Below are 24,021 nucleotides of genomic sequence, written 5' to 3'. Positions count from 1 at the left end.
TAAAACTACTACTACTACTACTAGGGTGACATCAGGTAAATTGGGCCACTTTTTGGTAAATCACTTAGGAAACTAAGAAAAAGCACTGTGTGACACTGAATTATATTTTTGTAGTTAATATTGACTGTTTTTAATATTTTTTTGTTAATATTTATTATATTTAAATTATATTTATATATTTATCAACCTTATCAGTTTCAAGTGAAATTTGTTTGCCAGGCCACTTTTCGCACATTTCTCCTCAGCAGGCTGGATATAAAGCATTGTCCCACCCAAAACAGCAACCAGAGACCACTCAAATCAAATGTTTTTGTCAAGTAGCCTACAGTTGTAGCAACAATTTGAAATAATTTACAGCCATTGCCTGTTAAAACTCATTTTACCTGATGGCCCAATTTACCTGATGTCACCCTACTACTACTACTACTACTAAACAGAGGAAGTGGAGGTAGTACCGCGTGGTGGCCTGTGGAGGGCAGAGTTGAAACCTCTTTTATATACATTACATAACAGTCTATGGTTGGAACAGCAACAGAGGAAGCTGAGGTAGTAGTACAGTGTGGTACCGTGTGGTGGCCAGTGGGGGGCAGCACCGCGCTGCAGACACACACACACCGGAAGCAGCAGCAGCAGCAGCAGCAGAAGGAGAGTGTGTTGTGGAGCCACATGGGTCCTGTCAGCGCCGCTACACAACACTAACAACAACAGTAACAACAGTTTGGACCTGGAGCTGTTGAAGCCTGTGTGTCGGCTCGGTTCGGCTCGGTTTGACTCGGCTCATCTCAACTCGGCTCAGTTCGGCTCCATGGACTCTCTCTAACGCCGCTACACAACACTAACAACAGTTTGGACCTGGACCTGTTGAAGCCCGTGTGTCGGTTCGGTTCGGCTCAGCTCGGCTTGACTCCACTAAACTCGGCTCCACTCGGCTCGGTTCGGCTCCTTGGACTCTCTCTCTAACTCCGCTAAACAACAGTAACAACAGTTTCTACCTGGACCTTTTTTTTTTTTTTTTTAGTTTGGACCTGAACCCGTTGAAGCTGTGTGTCGGCTCCACTCGGCTCCACTCGGCTCGGCTCCAGTTCGGCTCAGTTCGGTTAAACTCGGCTCGGTTCGGCTCCACGGACTCTCTCCCTAACGCCGCTAAACAACAGTAACAGTTTGAACCTGGACCTTTTTTTTTTTTTAGTTTGGACCTGTTGAAGCCTGTGTGTCGGCTCAGTTCGACTTTTCGGTTCGGCTCAGTTCGGCTCAGTTCGGCTCCATGGACTCTCCCCAGACCCCCCTCCCCCCCCGGCTGCGGCTGCTGCCAGCGGACCGGTCGGACCGCGGCTCCCAGAGACTGAGACTGGGCCCGGTTCTGATGCGGTCTCTGGGTCTGGGTCTGGGCTCCCCGGTGCTGGTCCAGCTCCCCCGGGGGGGCGAGGCGCTCTGCTCCGCCTGGCCCCGCCCGGACCGGGCCGAGGGCTTCCTGCAGCCGGACCTCAAGGTCTGCTCCCCGGGCCTGGTCCTCCAAACCCCCACAGACCAGAACCATCTGGACCATCTGGACCCGGACCGGCTCAGACCGGTGCTGAGCTGCCCCCGGCTGAAGGCGGTCCGGGTCACGGTTCTGGTCCAGACCGACGGGTTCAGGAAGCTGGCCCCTCCCGGTCTGGTCCACGAGCTGGTCCGAGACCTGCTGAGGGGGGCCACGGTGGTCCAGAACTTCCTGGTGGACCTGCAGGACCAGGACTCAGAGATCAGAATGGTCGTTATTGAAGACATCGCCCCCGGTCCTGGTCCTGGTTCTGGTTCTGGTTCTGGTCCTGGTCCTGGTTCTGATTCTGGTCCAGGTCCTGGTCCTGATCCAGGTCCTGGTTCTGGTTCTGGTCCTGGTCCCGGTCCTGGTCCTGGTCTTCGTTGTGGACTCGTCAGCTCGAGGACCGCGGTGGAGGTGGTGTCGGTCCAGACTCTGAGCCGCTACAGGAGTCGTCTGCAGAACCAGAACCAGGACCGGTCCCCCCTAGGGGGTCTGGAGGAGGTGAGTGGTGTATCTACTTATTTTATTTTATTTTATTTTATTTTTATTTATTTTGTTTTATTTTATTTTATTTTTATTTATTTTATTTTATTTTTATTTATTTTATTTTTATTTATTTTGTTTTATTTCATTTTATTTTAATTTATTTTATTTTATTTTTATTTTTATTTTTATTTATTTTATTTTTTTTATTTTATTTTTATTTATTTTGTTTTATTTTATTTTATTTTATTTTATTATTTTATTTTATTTTATTTTATTTTTTATTTAAGGAGGACAGTGCACATTAATGAACATAATAAATGTAAAGGTGCCAGTGTTAAACTAGCCTGATGCATCAGCCGCTTACTTCATTACATTTCATATAGCGTCTGAACCTGAGCCATAGGGATTCGTTTGCTTCCGGGAGGCGGTTGCTTACATTTGCTTCAACTAATCGCTGCTGCTTGGTGGTCACGTGTGCTATACACCGGTTAAGCTCATAGGTTAATCTTGAGCGCTTGAGTTCAACGTCATCGCCTTCACTTACCCGTCTGTTCGCTGATTGGTCCGTCCGCCAAACCGAAACGCATTGCTAGTTCCCTGACTACATGGTTGAGGTAAATGAAATTTGCCGGAACCAGTAGGCGGCGCTAGCCTGGCTAGTGTTAAACGGCCAACGGTGTTAAAGCAGATATCAGTGGAATGTTTTTGTTAATATAAGTCCTAAATAGTCCTATTTTCCGTCAGCAATCACTTACATGAAGTATTTCAGCCTAAACACGAGTCTCTCCGTCACTCTGCTCTGCTGTAACCCGAGGAGAAAATTTTCCTTGTGGGATACAAGTGTTATCCAATGAGGAGAGAGAACGGCATGAAGGGCTGTGTGTGCAGCCAAGGGATGCGCGTGAATGTGGTGACGTAGCACGAGGACCAATTGATGCCTGACAAGGGCGGGGGCTGCTAACTCATGGTGCGTTCAAAGAAACTCGTACTTTGTGTTTTTCCTTCCTGTGAAGTCATACCAGTTCGATCTGGTACGAGTTCACGGGTCGGAAGTTACGAGTGGCCGTTATAGGGAACTTTCACAGACAACAGGATGGTAAAAACACGAGCTACGGGTTACCTGGAACGCTACCAAGTCGTAGTTGTGACTTGAAGCTGTAACTTACGGTTTCAAAAGCCTGCCTTGAACGCAGCATTAGCCGAAACGGCCGTGAAGCTGATATCTGCTTTAAAAGCCGTTAAAATGAACACAAGGACATAACAACATGATTCATAAAACAGGAAGAACACACATGTATCCAACAGACAAAATAACTACAAAGAGAGACAATTAAAAAAGAAAAAACTAAAGATTTTAGTTTAGATAACAGAATTTCTGACATTTTGACCATTTTTGAAATCTGAATTTTTTTCTGAGAAATTTTACCAGATTTAAAAAAAAAAACTGACGTCCTGGTGTTAGCTTAGCTACTGCTGTTAGCTTAGCTGTTACCGTTAGCTTAGCTACCGTTAGCTTAGCTACCGTTAGCTTAACTACCGCTGACTGTTAGCTTAGCTACCACCGTTAGCTTAGCTACTGCTGTTAGCTTATCTACTGCCGTTAGCTTAGCTGTTACCGTTAGCTTAGCTACCGTTAGCTTAACTACCTCTGTTAGCTTAGCTACCACCGTTAGCTTAGCTACTGCTGTTTGCTTATCTACTGCCGTTAGCTTAGCTGTTACCGTTAGCTTAGCTACCGTTAGCTTAACTACCTCTGTTAGCTTAGCTACCACCGTTAGCTTATAGCTACCGTTAGCTTAGCTACCGTTAGCTGTCCCTGTCAGCTGAGCCACTGATGCTTTTTGGACACTGTGATTCCCCCAAACTGAATAAATACAACACATAGCAACACAAAACACACACACAGAAATAGTAATGTTTCTTCAATCATTTCAGATTTGTCTAAACGGTGATAGGGCGTGAAAAATATGATATATAGCTAAACTCTCGTTCGTTACTATTGATCTCATTCAGATTACAGCTGGTTTTCTACCTGGAAGTAGAATATAAACAACAAGGAGATTTGTTCTATCCACAAGTTTCCCAACGTCATCTATGGTCAAACCCGGAAGCCAGTTTTGCCGGTTTGGTGGAATTGTACGTTTACGTTTCCATGGTTTTCAGTCGTTGTCATGGTTGCGGTAAACGCATGGATCTATTAACGCTGGCTTTTAACGCGGATGTCAGTCTGTGTGATATCCACTGTTAAAAGCTGCTGTGATGATCCATGCGTTTTACAGATTTTCATTGGGGAAAAAGAAAAAAAAAATCCATGCATTTACCGCGACTAACGAAACCATGGAAACGTAAACATAAAATTCCACCGGAAGAACAAAACCGGCAAAACAGGCTACGTTGTTGATGCTCGGAAAAAGGTGGATACTGTTGATCACATCAGTGGTTTCTGTGTCTCTGCTCTGTGATTGGCTCCTGTCACACCCCCCCCGTGTCTCTGCTCTCCAGGTGAGTTCCCTGCTGATGGAGCTGCTGCAGCTGCCCCTGCTCTACCCCCTCACCCTGGGCTCTCTGGGGCTGCCGCCCCCCCGGGGGGTTCTGCTGGTGGGGCCTCCAGGCGTCGGCAAGACGCTGCTGGTCCACCGCGTGGTGGGGGGGGCGGGGGCCGTTCTGGTGCTGCTCCGAGGACCAGAGGTACAACACACAGCACAAACACTTCTTTACAGCTTCTATCAATGGCTAAGACACGTTTCTAGACTCCATCCTTTCGACTGTGCGTGCAGTAACCATGGAGATAGAGCCGTATCGCCCGTAATTAGCTTAGCTCAAACACTGGAAGTGTATAGGTAGTGTTAGCCTGCCTCCTACCTGAAGTCGCTAATTAGCTTAGCTCAAACACTGGAAGTGTATGGGTAGTGTTAGCCTGCCTCCTACCTGAAGTCGCTAATTAGCTTAGCTCAAACACTGGAAGTGTATGGGTAGTGTTAGCCTGCCTCCTACCTGAAGTCGCTAATTAGCTTAGCTCAAACACTGGAAGTGTATAGGTAGTGTTAGCCTGCCTCCTACCTGAAGTCGCTAATTAGCTTAGCTCAAACACTGGAAGTGTATAGGTAGTGTTAGCCTGCCTCCTACCTAAAGTCGCTAATTAGCTTAGCTCAAACGCTGGAAGTGTATAGGTAGTGTTAGCCTGCCTCCACCTAAAGTCGCTAATTAGCTTAGCGCAAACGCTGGAAGTGTATAGGTAGTGTTAGCCTGCCTCCACCTAAAGTTGCTAATTAGCTTAGCTCAAACGCTGGAAGTGTATAGGTAGTGTTAGCCTGCCTCCACCTAAAGTTGCTAATTAGCTTAGCTCAAACGCTGGAAGTGTATAGGTAGTGTTAGCCTGCCTCCACCTAAAGTCATCAGAGAAACTCTTCAGCACCGAATTCGTCCCAACAAAATAGTAAACAGCTGGTATTTAGACAAATTAACGACACACTGTGGTCACTCTCTGCCATAAATGCTTTTAAATGACAATATTATTATTTAAGTTTTGGGAGAAATGTTGTCAGTTTTAATAGAATAAAACAAAAATGTTAATTTTCCTGAAACACAAACCTGTAAATAGTTAAAAACCAGAGAAACGCATCATTTAGGAGTTTTTCCCGTGGTCTCTTGAGCTGTGTGACGTGTTGTAACGTGTTGTAACGTGTTGTAAAGCCTAACGAGCAGCTGGTGGTGTTTGCAGGTGGTGTCGGCGCGGCCGGGCGAGAGCGAGGAGAAGCTTCGTGCCGTGTTCGACAGAGCTCGCCGTGCGGCAGAGGAAGGGCCGTGTGTTCTGTTCCTAGACGAGCTGGACGCTCTGTGTCCCCGGAGAACCGGGTCCTCGGCGCCGGAGAACCGGCTGGTGGCGCAGCTCCTCACGCTGATGGACGGCGTCCACCAATCACAGCGCTTCCTCGTCGTCGGGGCGACCAACCGGCCCGACGCCATCGACCCGGCGCTGCGGCGGCCGGGGAGGTTCGACAGAGAGGTGAGAGACGATTTAACCGGTTTGAACTGGTCAAGATCATTTAAACAGAGTTGATTCATTTAATAATCAATTATTGTGCAATGAATCGATTAATTGTTGCAGCTCTAAACCCAGTCAGTGTCTGTGTCCTAATGTGAAGAAGAAAGACGAATCATTCACTTTGATGAAAGGACGATAATTTACCTCTTTACTTTGACGTTTCTCTATTCGTTACAGTGTAGTCCAGGTAATCTATGCTTTCATTGTGTAAAGTTTCATTGTGGTAGGAGTAAAGGAAAAAAATAAGCCTATTCGGGTGTGTTTTGGGCATATTCCATTAGTGTATTGCTCATTTGCATATTCATATCCATTTTCAAAGAAACTTGTAATACAAAAAAATTACTTTTCATGTATACTTCTTCATTCTTCATTTAAACATAGTTGATGTTAGGCCTGTAACGATGCATCAAAGTCACAATTCGATTCCTATCTCGATTTCTGACCCACGGTTCGATACACGATTCGATTCAATTCAAATTTTTTAAGGTTTAACAACAGTATATAACAATTTATAACTTCGACCAAGCTGGTCGACCAAAAAAACATTAGCCGACCAAAATTTCATTGGTTGATTGGTCGCAGGAAAAAAAAAACCAAACATTTGGTGTCTTGTCAAAATTAAGTCAAAATCAATATGACTTAACTGTATATGAAAGGCTATAGGGCTTTTAATTTGAAGGGCCAGATACAGGAAGTCGTGACAATCACTCGCTGTTAGTTTTTTTTGTTGTTGTGTCGATTAATTGTTGCAGCTCTGAAACACAGTCAGTGTGTCTGTGTCCTAATGTGAAGAAGAAAGAAAAAGACAAATCATTCACTTTGATGAAAGGACAATAATTTACCTCTTTACTTTGACGCTTCTCTGTTCGTTACAGTAGTAAGAGCTGTTTTAGCCATTTACCATCGTTTTTCATTTTTCATTTATTTATTTATTAGTCAGGACAATGCACATTAATGAACATGTAGCGTAGTACCTGTAAAAACCTCTAGGCAGGTTGGTGCTACAATACAATACAAAGGTTAGGATACATTTAAAGTAGGAAATAGCATAAACACAGACAATATTACAACACATTACTGACACTAATATGTTAAGACAGAGCAGTACAGTAAAAGCAGTTGAAAGTTGTTCTTAATGCTTTTCTTTGTGAAATATGACTGAAGGCACGAGTGCAAGTCTGCACGCGTCTTAAAAACACCAAGTTAGGCTATCAGTTAGCGGTCAGTTAGCGGTCAGTTAGCAGTCAGTTAGCGGTTAGTTAGCTGTCAGTTAGCGGTTAGTTAGCGGTTAGTTAGCAGTCAGTTAGCGGTTAGTTAGCTGTCAGTTAGCGGTTAGTTAGCGGTTAGTTAGCGGTCAGTTAGCGGTCAGTTAGTGGTCAGTTAGCGGTTAGTTAGCTGTCAGTTAGCGGTCAGTTAGCGGTTAGTTAGCGGTTAGTTAGCTGTCAGTTAGCGGTTAGTTAGCGGTCAGTTAGTGGTCAGTTAGCGGTTAGTTAGCGGTCAGTTAGCGGTCAGTTAGCGGTTAGTTAGCGGTTAGTTTGTGAACGTGTTTGTCCTCGCAGCCACCGGTGAGCACTGCGATCTAGAATCTGAACGCCGGATGTCGCGGTTTAGCCCCGATGCTACACACTGAGGCTTTAAGAATAACGATGGTAAATGACTAAAACTGTAACGAATAGAGAAATAGAGGTAAACTGTTGTCCTTTCATCAAAGTTAATGAGTTGTCTTTCTTCCTCACATTAGGACACAGACACACGGACTGCTCTATCTAATCTAACAATAATCGATTATTGATTATTCGATTATTATTCGATTATTAAATTAATCGTTCAGTTTGAGTCGTTTTTATAAATAAAAAAAGCTCCAGATTCTCTGATTCCAGCTTCTTCAATGTGAATATTTCTGGTTTCTTTGTTCCTTTATGACAATAAACTGAGTCTCTCTTTGGTTTGTGGACAAAACAAGACATTTGAGGACGTCGTCATCACTGGTTGATGTTTTTAGACATTTTATTGAACAAACAACTAATCGATTAAAGGTTTAAATAATCGATAATGAAAATAATCATTAGTTGCAGCTCTACTGTTTTTGCTTTAAAATAATCCTTTATATGGGCAGAGATCTTAATCCTGATGATGCTGCTGCTGCTGCTGCAGTCACCATGGTTACGCCTCTCTGTGCAGGTGGTGCTGGGAGCTCCGACGCTGCAGCAGCGCCTCTCGGTCCTCTCGTCGCTGTGTGAGAGACTTCCTGTGGGTCCAGATGTGGACGTGCAGCAGCTGGCGCTCAGAACATCTGGATACGTGGCGGCCGACCTGAGCGCCGTGTGCAGAGAGGCCGCCATGAACGCCGTCCGGGAGCGCGCCAAGGTAAAGGTGCAGTACACCCAAACCATCAACAACACTGAACTGGAAGGACTTTAAATGTTAGAGAAGAAAACTTTCCTCTGAAGGGTTAATTATAGTTGGTCCTATATTAATAGATACTTTAAATAATCTGTTTAATATAGACCGAATCTCCTTGTTTACATTCTACTTCCGGGTAGAAAACCAGCTGTAATGTGAATGAGATCAATAGTAACGAACCAGAGTTTAGCTATATATCATATTTTTCACACCCTATCACCGTTTAGACAAATCTGAAGTGATTGAAGAAACATTACTATTTCTGTGTGTGTGTTTTGTGTTGCTATGTGTTGTATTTATTCAGTTTGGAGGAATCACAGTGTCTAGAAAGCATCAGTGGCTCAGCTGACAGGGACAGCTAACGGTAGCTAAGCTAAAGGTAGCTAAGCTAACAGCAGCTAAGCTAACAGCGGTAGCTAAGCTAACAGCAGCTAAGCTAACAGCGGTAGCTAAGCTAACTGCCGTAGCTAAGCTAACAGCGGTAGCTAAGCTAACAGCAGGACGTCAGCTGTTAAAACCCTCCCGTTGTGGGACACGACATGAAACTACTCCAGTTAGCTCAGTCATGTTGGAACTCAGATATCCGCTGGAGAAAATATTTTTTCATGGAGCGTTTATTGAGTCACTGAGTTATTAAAGTTAAACAGGTAGCTAACCGTTAGCCTGGCTAATCTATGATAACCATGACTAATTACAAACATGTGCACACATAAATAGTAATGTTTGTCCAATCATTGGTTTTATAAACTTTACAAACATCAGATTAGTCTAAACGGTGATATAGTCACATGAAAAATTAGATATATATAGACAAACTCTCGTCCGTCACTATTGTTCTCATGCTGGTTTTCTACCAGGAAGTAGTTGTTAACAACAAGGTGATTCGTCCTATATTAATAGATACTTTAAATAATCTGTTTATATAATTAGTAAGGCAATTATATTTTGACTATATTTGATTTTACACATTCATAGTGTTGTAAAATTATCGTGATAATCAGGATTATTTCTCTGACAATAATCCTACCAAGAGAATCTATAATCGGGACATTCCCTGTTTCGGACATACTTAAAGGGATAGTTCACCCAAAATTTAAATTCCCCTCATGATCTCCTCCCCCTCATGTGGACTAAGGGCTGGGAGAAGTTTCAGAGTCCTCCGTGGCTTCTCTGAGTTACAGCAGGGCAACAAAGAGAGTGATAGCCCTCTCATGGAAAAACACCAGTAGTCCAAGTGTTTTCCAAGGTTTTCCATGGAGTTTTTCCTCAGTTGATGTGAGGGTCTAAGGACAGAGGATGTTGTTATGATGCCATGTGAAGCCCTTTGAGACAAACTGTTTGTAAAAATGGGCTATACAAATAAAATTGCCTTGCCTTTTAGGATGTGTTTAGTATTTTGGCTAGAAGAAACTGCACTTGAGTGATTTTTAACTGTGACATCATGGTCTGCAGGGCGGTGGCGGCAAGCAGCAGCTGGTCACGACGAGTCACTTCCTCGAGGCGTTGAAGCTGGTGCAGCCGTCGTGTCTACGGAGCGCTGTCGGCCGGACAGAGCTCCGAGCCGTCAGCTGGGAGCAGATCGGAGGACTAGAGCCCGTCAAACTCAGACTCAGACAGGTGAGAAGCAGCGGAACAACAACAACAACACAGTGGTGCAGTCTATAGAGGGATTATCAGTCTACATCACTGACGTTCTACTGCGCATGTCGCCTGCAGAAAGACAGCAGCAAGAGCCGTGATCATGTCTTTTTGTGCTGTTAGTTGCACTAATTGTTTTGATAAAAATAACAAAACATGCAAATTTTACAGAATACCGTCAACTCGCACCCCTTTCAAGGCAAACGAGAGAGAAAATAGTACATTGGAGATTAATTTCGAGCAATATAACGTGTTAGATACGTTGGTTTGAATGGTGATGAAGCTAAATCTGCCCACAGACACAGCTGTAGAACTGCAGCCAATGAGTTGTGAAATGTTTACTACGACAGTGACTGAAGACGAGGTCACATACTAATGGAAAGCAAGCTGACATTAATTAGGGCCACGGGCCATCGCACCGGCCACTGGTCCTTACAGCTATGAAATAGCTGCACAAAAATTTTGCATTGAAGTCAATGGGACGGGCGGAAAAAGACCAATCATTGGAGTTTAACAAACGTCTACTGCTCAGGCATACTTTCACCTAGAGACACCATTTAAACTTTAAACAGTAGGCACAAGTCTTGTGTATTGGCGTATTACTCCACGTTTTGATAGGTCATATAGTTTTTGATCAATCCCTGATCAATGACCATGATCATTTTTGGAGAAATTATGAGATTATAATGGGTGTGTATTGCACGGAATGTTCGTGTCAGAGTGCGTGACATCATCGGTTAGAGTGGGAGAGATGCCGGAAAAACTCCAGATTTTTTCTCTTTCCAAACTCGGCCCGGCCACAATTTACACTCTACACACATGATTTTTTCAGAATTTGTAAGACAAACTTGTTCTGTCACTCATCATCTGCTCAAAATATCAGAGAGACTTACAGAATTTAAACTCTGAGCCTCTAAGTGCGGCCACGTCTGTCTCTGCTCCTCATTGACTCCAATACAAATATTTTCTGAGAGAAGCAGAACGGCCTGATGTTTTAAAACTGCCAGCGTCTCCAAAATATTTACTGTAGAAACACCAAATCCTACCAACATTTTCAGTAAGTCCTTAGAGCAACGTTGATCTGTGGTTTGTTCTGATAGGAGTTACCGTTTTGTCACCCTAAGCCTAAATGTGAGACCGGTGCAGAGGCAGAAAATGGCTCTTTTTCTCCACGTTTCTGTCTGTCTCAGCCTGCGGGGGCCCCTATCGCCGTGGTAACCTCTTTGATCCTCAGGCCAGAGCTCGTTAACTTCATAAACAATCCACCTGGCGCTCGTTTAAATGTTTATAAACACACACACAGCTAAATCAGACTGACACAGGATGCAGCTCATAGTCACACACACAAAGCTCTGTGCTTATTATGGGCTGCTTTTTTTTTTTTTACTTTCATACCATTGCTTCAGGCACCTTCATCAGGTTTAGTTCAAGTCACTGTCACATACAACCACACACACCAACACACACACACAGGTAACTTCATGTGATTACAATCTGATCAGCTCTGTCTTGACCTCAAGATCGTGGGTTTGATTCCCATGTTGACAGAGATGGCAAAACCGTGGCCCTCTCAAAATTTCCCAGAGGAAATTTTCTAGTTTATTTATTTATCTCATACTTGTGGTTTTGTGGGGTCCACAACTTTTTATTGAAGTTTTACCACTTTTTACTAGAATTTCTTTGAGAAATTTTACCAGTTTCTTCTAAAAAATGTTAAACTTTTTTTTTTTTTTTTAGAAATTTTACCAGATTTTTCTAAAAAAGTAAAAAATTGCAAAATTTAAGTTAACAGGAAGTCGTCATAACGTGTAACTGTGTGTGTGTGTGTGTGTGTGTGTCTGTCTGTGTGTGTGTGTGTTGCAGAGCATCGAGTGGCCGCTGCGTTTCCCCGAGGCGTTCCTCCGCCTGGGTCTGACTCGTCCTCGCGGCGTGCTGCTCTACGGACCGCCGGGCTGCGCCAAGACCACGCTGGTCCGCGCCGCCGCCGCCGCGTCCGGCTGCAGCTTCCTGTCCGTCAGCGGCGCCGACATCTACTCGCCGTACGTCGGAGACTCGGAGACCGCCTTGGCTCAGGTATTTTGATTTTGATTTGATTTGATTTATTTGTCAGTAGAAAAGAAATACAAAAAACTGACGAGGATGACACAGAAAAGTCCAGGACTTATTTCCACTGTGGTCCTCTGAGACGATCCGAGCTATAGGTGATAAAACATTAACATTGGAATAATTACTACTAAACAGTCATTTACAGTACATGTTAAATACAGCTTTGCAATACACAACACACAAAACGAGGATTATGTGCATTTGCGTCTCACCTTAAGGAAAAGTGCACACATGAGTCACTCGGAAGCACGTTGCAGGATGATGGAGGAAATACTCTACTGCTTTAAGCGGTCCATCCACCACCTCTTCACTTCTACTTTAAACCTGTGTTTCCAGCTGATTCATTTAATTGAGGCTTCCAGAGACAGAGCCCTGCAGAAGGGCATTATGGGTAAACAGAAGCATTATGGGTAAACAGAAGCATCTTCAAAAAATAGATCCAAACCTTCATTTGTCCCACAGGCCGTTACGTTTCTGAACAGATGAAGCACTTTTATGAAGGTAGATTTGTGTCTTTATTCAATCAAAAAAACACGTTTCAATCAAAGAAAAAAAGTGTTTGAATGCAAAAAACTGTTTTGGAGCCGCTAGTTTATTTGTTAGTAGTTTAATGGAAATAAGCTGATGGCTTTTTGGTGTTTTTATTCCTTTGGCAGCAGTTGTGTTTAGTTTTTAAACATTTGTCTGTTGTCAATAAAGATGTCAATCAATCAATCAACTTAGTGTTTAGTGTGAAATCCAGTTTCTAACGTCCTTGTTGCCGTGCCGACCTGCAGCTGTTCAGACAAGCCCGTGCCTGCGCTCCGTGCGTCCTCTTCCTGGATGAGATCGACTCTCTGATTGGCTCGCGGTCCCACGGTGGCGGCGGCGTCCACACGCGGCTGCTGTCGGTGCTGCTCAACGAGATGGACGGCGTCGGCCTGAAGACGCTGGAGCGGCGCGGGACCACGGGGACGGAGAGGACGGAGAGGATGGAGAGGACGGCGCTCCAGATGGAGACGGGGACGGAGCAGAGCGGCGTCACACAGCAGCAGGTGAAGACAAAGATACTCAATATACGGAAAGATGCTCCATGAGAGGCTCCAATGATAGACACACTGCAAAAACTTAAAATCTTACCAAGAGTATTTGTCTTATTTCTAGTCAAAATAAATCTAATTCTACTTAAAATAAGACTCATCACATTAAAAGCAGCTTGTTTTTAGACACTTTTTACTTCTTTCAAGCAGATTTTCACTTGAAATAAGTAGAAAAATCTGATAGTGGAGCAAGTTTTTCTTTCTTATTACAAACACAAAAAACTTACTTTCACTGGCAGATTTTTCTACTTATTTCAAGTGAAAATTAGTTTGAAACAAGTGAAAATGATCTAAAAACAAGTTAATTTTTAGGTGATGAGTCTTATTTTAAGTGGAAAGAGATTAGTTTTGACTAGAAATGAGACATTTTGACAAGAAATAAGACAAATATTCTTGGAAAGATTTTGAGTTTTTGCAGTGCATACACTTCCTGTCTCTCTAAATGGGCGTGGCCAACCGTCACCACCTCGTCTGTGAACGTGTGAGTGGATTTATTGATTCAATATACGGAAACTAGAGCTCTGTAACAGAGAGTAAGGACAGCATCGGTCCAATGGCAGCGCCTCCTGGTGGAGGAATATGGGTTTTACAAAAGAACTGACATCTCTGCATTGTTGGTGAATGAGCAGTGTGGTGTTTTCAATAATTTAAGGACATTTCTAGATCACCCACGTTAATAGCATCATTGAGGATCCTTTACAGATAAACATTATAGGATAGTTTAAAAACAAAACAAAACAAAACAGTTGTCTACATTAGCTGCTCGCTGCCAGCTGAGCTCTGATTGGTCGGATGTGGTCGTGTGCTAACAGAAGCTGCTCTCTGATAGGTGGAGGAGCAGCAGGAAGTGTGCAACAGGGACGTGATGGTCGTCGCGGCGACGAACAGACCAGACTGCCTGGACAGCGCCCTCCTCAGGCCGGGAAGACTGGACCACGTGGTCTACGTGCCACCGCCGGACCAGCAGGTCAGCACGCTGCTGCCGCCATCTTGGCTCCGTCCGCTCGCTCCCTCAGAGCAGTAAAGGAGCAGTTCAGCTTTTTTGAGGTGGAGTTGTATGAGCTACAAATGCCCATTACGTCTAATATCTGTGTGTGTTTAGGCTCGCCTCTCCGTCCTGAGGGTGTGTACGCGCTCGATGCCGCTGCACGATGACGTTCATCTGGAGCAGCTGGCGGAGCAGACGGAGCGCTACTCTGGAGCTGACCTGGAGAATCTCTGTAAAGAGGTAATTTCAAATGTATTAAGGGATTAACCCCTTGAGATGCATCATCTCGTCTTCCAGGGGGTTCTATACACCAAAACAGTCAGACAATACAATACAATCACATATACACAACACAAAACACAACAGCTCCTGAATCCCTCGCGCCCACCCCGTCATACCCCATCAGCCCCTAACCCCATCACGAGGGCAAAAAAAAAAAAAAAAAAGGTAAAAATACATGAAAATAAATAAAAGGAAAATAAAAACTAACAGCAACAGCATTGGGTCTGAAACAAGGACGTTAGTAGCAGTTGGGTGAAGATTCTTTTCCTTACTTGAAGAGTGAAACCATTTTTGGAGCGATAGAGTAGAGCTAAGATTACGATTTATTCTATTTACAACAGATTCAATGTGTGGCTTAAATGTTAATGTACTGTCGATCCAAAGACCCAGGGATTTAAATGTGTCCACTTTTTCTAGGGGAGTAGCATCATTAAAGCAGTTCAGCAGAGTGATGCGCCAATTTATGACTGGTACCAAACAACATAAGACATGACTTCTTTTTGTTTAATAATAATCTGTTATGGCTGAGCCAGAGCGATATATCTATCGCTCTGGGCTGAGCCAGTCCTGTGGTAAAGAGAAGAGCAGCAGGAAGTTTAAACCACAAGTCAAACGGAGCAGTGACGTGTGTGTGTGTGTGTGTGTTGCAGGCGGCTCTGCTGGCGCTGCAGGAAGAAGACAACATGGCCGCCTCGGTCATCAGACACTCCCACTTCCTGCGCTCGCTGAGGGAATCGAACCCGTCGCTGTCGGAGCAGCAGATCCTCAGATACCAGACCTTCATCACGTGACCCGGTCCTCCTCCTCTTCTCTCCTCTTCTCTCTTCTCCTCTCCTCTCCTCTCCTCTCCTTTTCTCTCCTCTCCTCTCCTCTTCTCTCCTCTTCTCTCTTCTCCTCTCCTCTCCTCTCCTCTCCTCTCCTTTTCTCTCCTCTTCTCTTCTCTTCTCTTCTCTTCTCTTCTCCTACCGCTGCAGTTTGGTGTTGCAAGACAATAAAAGGAATAAAACCACTAAAACTGTTGTGTTTCATTTCATATCGTCCTCTCAGAGTGATTCATTATTCATCGATCAGCTAAATGTATAATTTCCTTTAATTGGAAAAACGTTGATGCACCAAGAATTGGAAGATGGATTAAAGAGACGAATTTGGAAAAGATATACATTATTAAAGAGAAACATCGTGTTTTTGACGACATCTGGACCTTTTATAATAAGACATGATGTTAATGTTGGTAACTTATTTCTTTTTTTTTTCTTCCTTTTTGCTTTATTTTCATCTTATTTTCATAGTTGTTGTTTTTTTAACAATATTTTTATTGAAGTTTCAGGTGCATATCAAACTTTACATCAATGTATAAACATTTTCATTTATATCCCCTCGAACAGCCCCTCATTCACACAGACAAATAAAAAAGAATAATAATAATAAAAAATAAATTGACAGTGACAACAGACATCAGACTAATAGAGTAAAATAAACAAATAAGAATAAAATGGAGCAAAATAAATATTTTCATAGTTTTAATGTTTTACTTATTCAGCGAGGGGAAGAGGGGAAGGGAGGGAGAAGAGGGAGAAAACGTTTCCTCTGTTTCTTGTTTATAAGAACGTCTTGTTTGATTTACTGTAAATTGCAAACAAAAACTAATAAACACATGCTTTAAAAAACAAATAGTTTTGTTTGTGTCCATGTCTTATTGTCTTCTCCACCAGGGCAGTAGGGGAGAGTGGGGTAGTAGCTAAGCTAACGGCGGTAGCTAAGCTAACGGTGGTAGCTAAGATAACAGCAGCTAAGCTAACAGCTGTAGCTAAGCTAACGGGGGTAGCTAAGCTAACACCAGGACGTCAGTTTTTTTTTTTTGAAAAATCTGGTAAAATTTCTCAGAAAAAAAATTCAGATTTCTAAACAAAAATCTTTAGTTTTTTCTTTTAATTGTCTTTCTTTGTAGTTTTTTTGTCTGTTGGTTTCTGTTGATACATGTGTTCTTCCTGTTTTATGAATCATGTTGTTATGTCCTTGTGTTCATTTTAACGGCTTTTAACACCGTTGGCTACTGGCACCTTTACATTTATTATGTTCATTAATGTGCACTGTCCTCCTTAAATAAAAATAAAATAAATACAATAAAATAAATACACCACTGACCTCCTCCAGACCCCCCAGGGGGGACCGGTCCTGGTCCCGGTCCTGGTCCCGGTCACTGCAGCCATGGACCACCACAAGATTCAAGGCATGGCTACCACAGCGAGTAAAAAGGGCTGGTGGTTGAAGCTCCTTATCTTCTGCTGAACACCACCCAACCTACGGCTCATGCTGCTGTAGCACCGTCAGACCCTTGGCCCCGCCCCCACTTCTCTACCTGTGATAGGATGGCATGAGTGATGATGCAGCATCCTGCTTGTCAAGTGCACAAAAACCCAGATACATAACTGGGATTAGTGGGAATTAGTGGGGCGGATTAGCTGAACAATCGTTCACGTTGTGATAAAAGCATGAAATTTGGTGGATGTGTTGGTGAATATGTTTCAGACGAATCTGGATATTGGGCCACCTCAAAAGCGCCCCCTAGTGGCCGTGGCAGCCATTTGTTATGTGAATAAATTAATGATGAATAAAAACTGCCCTTTTAATAATACCAACTATGTATTATTTAAGCAATATATCACTCCAGTCCGTGGTATATGCTCAATATACCACGGTTAACAACCAATCAGATCGCCGGATTTCACCTTTCCGTTTTATAAAGTGTCATAATTATTGGTAAAAGTGTGTTCATTTGTCTTTGTATGATGTCTGGTTCAGGAGTTATGAAAACTGGTCATTACACTGCAAAAAAACTTCAAAAATGTATCCACCAACACATCCACCAAATGTTGTGCTTCTGTCACAAAATAAACAATTCTTGTGATTTATTGAGCTAATCCGCCCCACAGGGGATGCACATCTTTTGGGGGGCGCTACCCACACGTTTAGCCCCGTTGCTCATTCCGTGAATGCACGATCCTTACAAGCTGTACCTCGTTGTAAAGGTGACTAATCAGGCTTTCCAACAATATACAATACATCACCAGTTGGTATTACTGTATTAAAAGGGTAGTTTTTATTCATCATTCATTTATTTGCATAACAAATGGCTGCCACGGCCACTAGGGGGCGCTTTTGAGGTGGCCCAATATCCAGATTTGTTTGAAACATATTCACCAACACATCCACCAAATGTCATGCTTTTATCACAACGTGAACGATTGGTGTAAAATATTGAGCTAATCCGCCCCACTAAATGTAAACCTTGTAATGATACCTGCTGCTGCGCTCTAAAACAGCTGTAACAGCTGTAGACCTACCGCTACACTTATTTTCCCTTGGTGGTGGAAAAAAAAAAAGTAAACTTTTAAAAATTGTGAAAAAATAAATGATGAGGACATGACCTCTGTGTCCTCAGCTACAGCTGTTCTCCACTGAGCTGAGTGCAGTAAGCAGCTGTGGCCACACGGCGGCGCTGCAGCTCCAGTGTATTGATCACAGTGCTGAGTGTTGATGTATCGGACTGCAGGAAGCTGTGTGTGTGTGTGTGTGTGTGTGTGTGTGTGTGTGTGTGTGTGTGTGTGTGTGTGTGTGTGTGTGTGTGTGTGTGTGTGTGTGTGTGTGTGTGTGTACGTGCCTCTCACCTCGTCCTCTCATCCTGCTTCAGGATGCTGCAGCCAGACAGCCAGACAGACAGACCATAATACGCTGCAACAGGTGAAGCTGCTTCACTTCAACTTTACACTTCACCTTCATTACACCTTTATTCTCTCTGAGGAACCAGGAAGATGAGAGGATTCTTCCACATGTTGAACAAGAAGAAGGAGGTGAGTCATAGTGTTTATATGTTTTATCAGATGTTTATGAAGCTGTTGTGTTTGTTTGTTGTTCAAGGTTAAATCATGTTTGTGTTTATTATGTACAAAGGGTTTTTGTTCTTTACAAATGCATGAACATTAGTTTAGAGCTGTAGTCAGAGAACGCCGCCCTACAAGGAGTTTCTCCTTCACTTTGTCTGGGATTCTACATGTTGGATGTTTTATTTTTTTTACTTTTTGATATGTGAAATAAACAAACATTAATATTTATACTATGTTGACTGGTTTTATGTAGCGAGTATTGGTTTATATCCCATAATAGAAGACATTCTATACGTTAAGATGCAGCTCTTTGTGCTGTTGCAGCTGATTCCTCTGATCGGCTTCATGGCGTTCGCTGCAACAGGAGCAACTTCTGCTGCTCTCTACTTTCTCTTCACTAAGACGGACGTCATGTGAGTGTTGGAACAACTCTTTAATAAAATCTCTTTTTACTAAAAACTCTTTTTACTAAAATCTCTTTTTACTAAAAACTCTTTTTACTAAAAACTCTTTTTACTAAAATCTCTTTTTACTGCTCATTTCTTCTTGTTCTAACGTGAAGTTTTCATCATGTTGTCGTCATGCTCTCACACTGACTTTAATCTGTTTTATAGTTTGAATAAAAGCAGAAACCCAGAACCGTGGGAGAGAGTCGACCCGTCCAGACCCCAGAAGGTAAAAAACTCTGACATCCCATCATCAACAACACCATGTTTAATAAAGGTTCAGTCCGCGGCTTTGAGCTGAGCGTTCAGGCTGCAGCTGCAATCTGCTGAGTCACTGGAGGAGAAATGAGATTTCATTGTTCATCTTCTTATCTGATCCTGTTTTTTATTTCATCATTTGTTTTATTTCCTCCTCCTACACTTTTACATCTGAAGTATTTCAACACCCGCTCATTTCCTCCTGGGTGTTGAAATACTTTAGAAGTGATCTAGACAAACTACAGTCATCATTTATATATATATATATATATACTGTATATATATATATATAGCTCTGTAAAAAGTGAAGAGACCACTCCCAAAATGACCAGTTTCTCTGGTTTTACTATTTATAGGTGTGTGTTTCAGATAGAATGACTGTCATACATGTAGAGATGCTTTTAAGAAACATTTGTGAAAGTGAAAGTGCTCTCTTATAGCCTATATATATACATTATATATATATGTTAAAATAAATCACAAAATCCTAATAAAAAAAAAAAAAATAGGCCTACTTTAGAAAAAATAAACAAACAAAAGAGACAAAGAAACACTAAACAAACATACACTTATGTTTCAGTTTATCCTTGTCACCTTTAAAGGGATAGTTCAACATTTAGTCAAACTGGCCCATCACCATAATCCCTATAGTCATAGCAGTAGGTTCGTTACCTTTAAATGTCGGTGCAAGCTGTTTTTAGAACGGCGGAGCAGAGCCGTGAGCTGCTCAGAGCTACGCTACAGAGGCTCATTATGGGATTTCTTGGTTTCCCTCATCAAACTCATCAAATACACAATCCAACAACTCCACAACGCTCTGGTGGACAAGTTGTGAGCTGCACATTCACCACACTATGAGATAATAACACAACGTTACCACACAGAGTTGTTTTAGAGGGAAATACAGAGACTGTTGATGAAAAACTGTCCCTGAAGGCAACGTGCATCAGCGGTTTTACATGAATTTCCCTCTAAAACAACTCTGTGTGTCTGTAATGCTAAACCCTAACCCTGTTGTGTATGTTTCAAATGTTTTGTCTTCTGTCCTTCTATGCTCTGTGTTTCATCTCGGCTGTATTGTGATATTGTAAATATCTCAGAGTTTAAATAAAGGTTATGAAATGAAACGATTATTGATTATTGTCTCTGTCTGTGCAGCTCATCACCATCAACCAGCAGTGGAAACCGGTGGAGGAGCTGGAGCTGGTGAGGCGCCTCACCAAGTAACCGTGGTAACCAGTGAGGCGCCTCACCAAGTAACCGTGGTAACCAGTCAACCCCCCCCCATCAGTGGAACAGAATCCGTTCTGCACAGACTCGGACTCGTTGACTCGTTGTGCGGAAAAGCTTCTGCTCCACTGGCGGGGTTTCACCGTCGCCGTCGGCAACAGCAGCAAATTACACACATGCAGATTATTAAGTGTGAAAACTATAGATATATACTGTATATGTGTATGTATGTGCATATATATATATGAATAATCTGCCTTATGCTGATGCAGTCGATGTGAATGTAAACGGAGTAAATAATGAACTGTACAGTGTCAATAAATTATTACTGTGAATGAAAAACTGTGAAGTCTGAATATTCTTCATATTCTCGTCTTTACACGGATTCTCAGTCTGTTCTGTGTCTCCTCCTCGTTTAAAAGAGATAAAGAAAAACTGTATTTTTTAATTAGACTGCGACTGTACGGAGTTGAGCAGGAAGTGATGTTGTTGTTTTAGCAGACTGTTCCTTTACAGCGTCATCAGACTGACTTCCTGTTTCAGCTCAATCTCAGCTACTGCTCCTCTAAACTGCTATAAAAACTATTGGTCTCAAAGATCATCATCCTGGAGGATCCATCCCATAGTTTACACCGACAGTACAAACTCTTTATGATTTTTATGATCATTGTGTTCTTGTAAATCTTATTGTGCGCTCTCTATGTTTTTTTTTTTTTGTGTTTTTATGTGTACTTCTGTATGTGGTTGTTTGTTGTCTGGTGGCATTGAGCCCAAGCCAGATTTCCCCTCAGGGACAATAAAGTATCTATCTATCTATCTATCTATCTATCTATCTATCTATCTATCTATCTATCTATCTATCTATCTATCTATCGTTCTATCTATCTATCTATCTATCTATCTATCTATCTATCTATCTATCTATCTATCGTTCTATCTATCTATCTATCTATCTATCTATCTATCTATCTATCTATCTATCGTTCTATCTATCTATCGTTCTATCTATCTATCTTTCTATCTATCGTTCTATCTATCTATCTATCTATCTATCATTCTATCTATCTATCGTTCTATCTATCTATCTATCTATCTATCTATCTATCTATCGTTCTATCTATCTATCTATCTATCTATCTATCTATCAAAAAACAAAACAAAATATTCAATGTAATTCAGTTTTAACAAATTGTTGCCTTTGACCTTTTTCACTCAGATGTGACTGAAAACATAAATGACATGAACATGAAGCTCATTTATAGTATATATACTGTATATACATTCTGGGGAAAACACTTGTTTTACTTTCACTTTCTCCCTGAAAGTCAAATAACTTCCTCTGAAGTGACACGTGAGTTTACTGTTTAACTCTGGTTTATTTGTCACTTTGTCTCGTGTTAGAATGAAATGAAGGAGGAAGATGAAGTCGACGTGTCGGACAAAGCTCATGAAGACGTTCACCTAGGATCTGCAGCTTCACTGGTTAACATGAAGCTACAACAGGATGGAGCTTATAGTTATTAATCTTATTATAATAGACCTGTTACACGCGGCTCTGCAGGACGCAACAACACACAGAAAACACACACGTGACGTGGAATAGTACAGGAATGTTTATTGTTTAATTGTCTATAAATGAAACAGACAGTGGTGTGTGTAAATGAGTCTCAGTAGAGTGTGGAGGTGTTTCTGTGCGATGATGATGATGTTGTCATGTGCAGAACCAAACCAAACCAAACCAAACCAAACCACGGCGTCAGGATGAAGGAACTGTTCAGAGATCAGATTAAAACACAGCAAACACAACAGGAAGTCTTGGACGATGCCTCCGCCACCACAGTGTCCCTCCGTTGATATGATGGACGTCCAGACCATAAAAAACTATCAGACTGAAGCAGCGGAGCCAAATGAAGCAGTCGCTGGCTGTAAGGAAATGAGAAAGGTCAAAGTATGAACTGTAAACTCTCATGAATTGAATTGAATGTCTTTATTGTCATTGCACAAGTACAACGAAATTGGGTGCAGTCCCTAAGGTGCAAGTAGGAAAAATAAAGAAAACATCTATAATAAATAAATAAGTAAAATCAATTTTAAAAAAACATACAGAAAACAACAACACGTATCCACATTCTGCATGTTTACATGCTGGCCGTGTTAAGTGCAGCTATGGCTCTGGCATAAAAGTAGAGAAAAGGAAAAGGCTGGCCTTCAGTACACTCACATCCTTCAGCTATACAGTCTATTCCACCAAACCAGAGTTTTTACATCATCAAGTTATCAGATGGAGTCAAATTCATCGTCATTAACTAGATCAGCAGATGATGGTCAAATAACAACCATGCCCCAAATCCAACACTTTGAACAGGACACTTATCTTTGGTGCCATCAAGCTGTGGAATAACTCATCCCTTCAAATTCCATCTAAGAATGAACTATTTAACAGCTGAGCAATAATCCAGTCTGGCAAGTATAATATAATATCTTATCCCTGTTTCGTCCCGTCTGTTTTGTTCCTGTTACTGTAAACAGACAACAGAAAGAAAAATTCCTACAAAAACAAGGATAGTACCGGCAGCCCCCCCACAAAAACACATGAGCTCCTTCTTGGCTGTAGCAGTGACACATATCGCTATCAACAGTCTGCACCTTTACTCTTACAGGACCACACCCTCCCTGAGCCACAACACCACCAGATAAGAAGCTGAGGCCTTCGCAGAGTCTGACTGAGCCGAGCGGTCAGTGTGGTCAAGATCAACGTCCCAATCATCAGAATAAATGACCACATCGTCCAGATACAGAACAAGCTTCCAGATCTCCACAGCTCTGTTCATCTGGAGCTGGAAGGTTTCCAGAGCTTCTGCAGACCGAGAGGCACGACGACTGTATGAGAATAAAAACCTGAGGGTGGAATAAACGCTGCAGCGTCTCTCTCCCTCTTAGACTACGGATGCTGCCAGTAGGAAACTGTCTGGTTTTCTGACACAGTTTTACTTTATGGAAGTCTGAACAGAATCTGGGCTGGTTGTCTGACATCGGAACGAGCCAACGAGGTGAAGAACAGAACAACTCTGCAACATCATCACTAACATCACAACACTTCACCTCAGAGTCCAGATACTTGAGCTTCTCTGGATGAACACGATAAGACAGATTTCTGTTCAAAGTCCCCCGCAAAGAACTTTCATTTTGTGTTGTTTTGGCGCCCCCTGTGGACAACAGCGGTAGTGTTTTGCCGGAATGAAGACTGCATTTCCCATGAGCTCTAGCGCGTAGTGTCATAAAGACGCCTATCTGGCTCACGCATGCCGTCTTCGGGCTGAGTGCCGTCAATTAGAGTTCTCAACGGGCCTGAAAATTACAAACTGACCCGACCTGCGGGTTTTTGCTAACTGCTACCGCTAGCCGAAGTTAGCATCGAGCTAGCTCACCACAACGGCTCTAATACTTGTTACCAGTGAGACTTTAGTTGTCGGTGACGGTGGAGAATCGGTCCGCGGCTCCAGCGCTTCACTCAGACTGTATTTCTTTTCCTTTGTTGTCATGACAACGGCTGCTGCTGAGAGAGAGAGACGTGCTAGCTGCTAGCACTCGTTAGCATCAGAGACAGCTAGTGCAGCTAGCTAGCAGCCCTGAGCTACTATTACTCTGCTGCAC

The 24,021-nt window shown here is 42.6% G+C and overlaps 3 protein-coding genes across 3 annotated transcripts in view; all 3 read left to right on the top strand.

The window, feature by feature from the left end:
* dtwd1 (DTW domain containing 1) overlaps positions 1-24,021 on the top strand; it is a 376,654-nt gene that overhangs the window by 75,687 nt on the left and 276,946 nt on the right. The gene's annotated exons all lie outside the window — the stretch shown is intronic.
* On the top strand, positions 836-15,430 carry afg2b (AFG2 AAA ATPase homolog B). The gene is made up of 10 exons (XM_084000456.1): positions 836-2,023; positions 4,511-4,696; positions 5,730-6,014; positions 8,235-8,420; positions 9,909-10,073; positions 11,958-12,167; positions 12,977-13,234; positions 14,109-14,246; positions 14,382-14,507; positions 15,200-15,430. Exons 1-10 carry the CDS (start codon positions 1,265-1,267, stop codon positions 15,338-15,340), a joined length of 2,454 nt encoding a protein of 817 aa, XP_083856582.1. The 5' UTR covers positions 836-1,264; the 3' UTR covers positions 15,341-15,430.
* On the top strand, positions 18,272-20,525 carry cUnh15orf48 (chromosome Un C15orf48 homolog). The gene is made up of 4 exons (XM_084001734.1): positions 18,272-18,400; positions 18,758-18,846; positions 19,048-19,108; positions 20,296-20,525. Exons 1-4 carry the CDS (start codon positions 18,362-18,364, stop codon positions 20,362-20,364), a joined length of 258 nt encoding a protein of 85 aa, XP_083857860.1. The 5' UTR covers positions 18,272-18,361; the 3' UTR covers positions 20,365-20,525.

This window comes from Trachurus trachurus (genome assembly GCF_905171665.1).
Source record: "Trachurus trachurus genome assembly, chromosome: 3".
Lineage (NCBI taxonomy): Eukaryota > Metazoa > Chordata > Actinopteri > Carangiformes > Carangidae > Trachurus > Trachurus trachurus.
The sequence above is the reverse complement of the archived record's forward strand: the minus strand, read 5'-3'. Positions and strand labels throughout refer to the sequence as shown.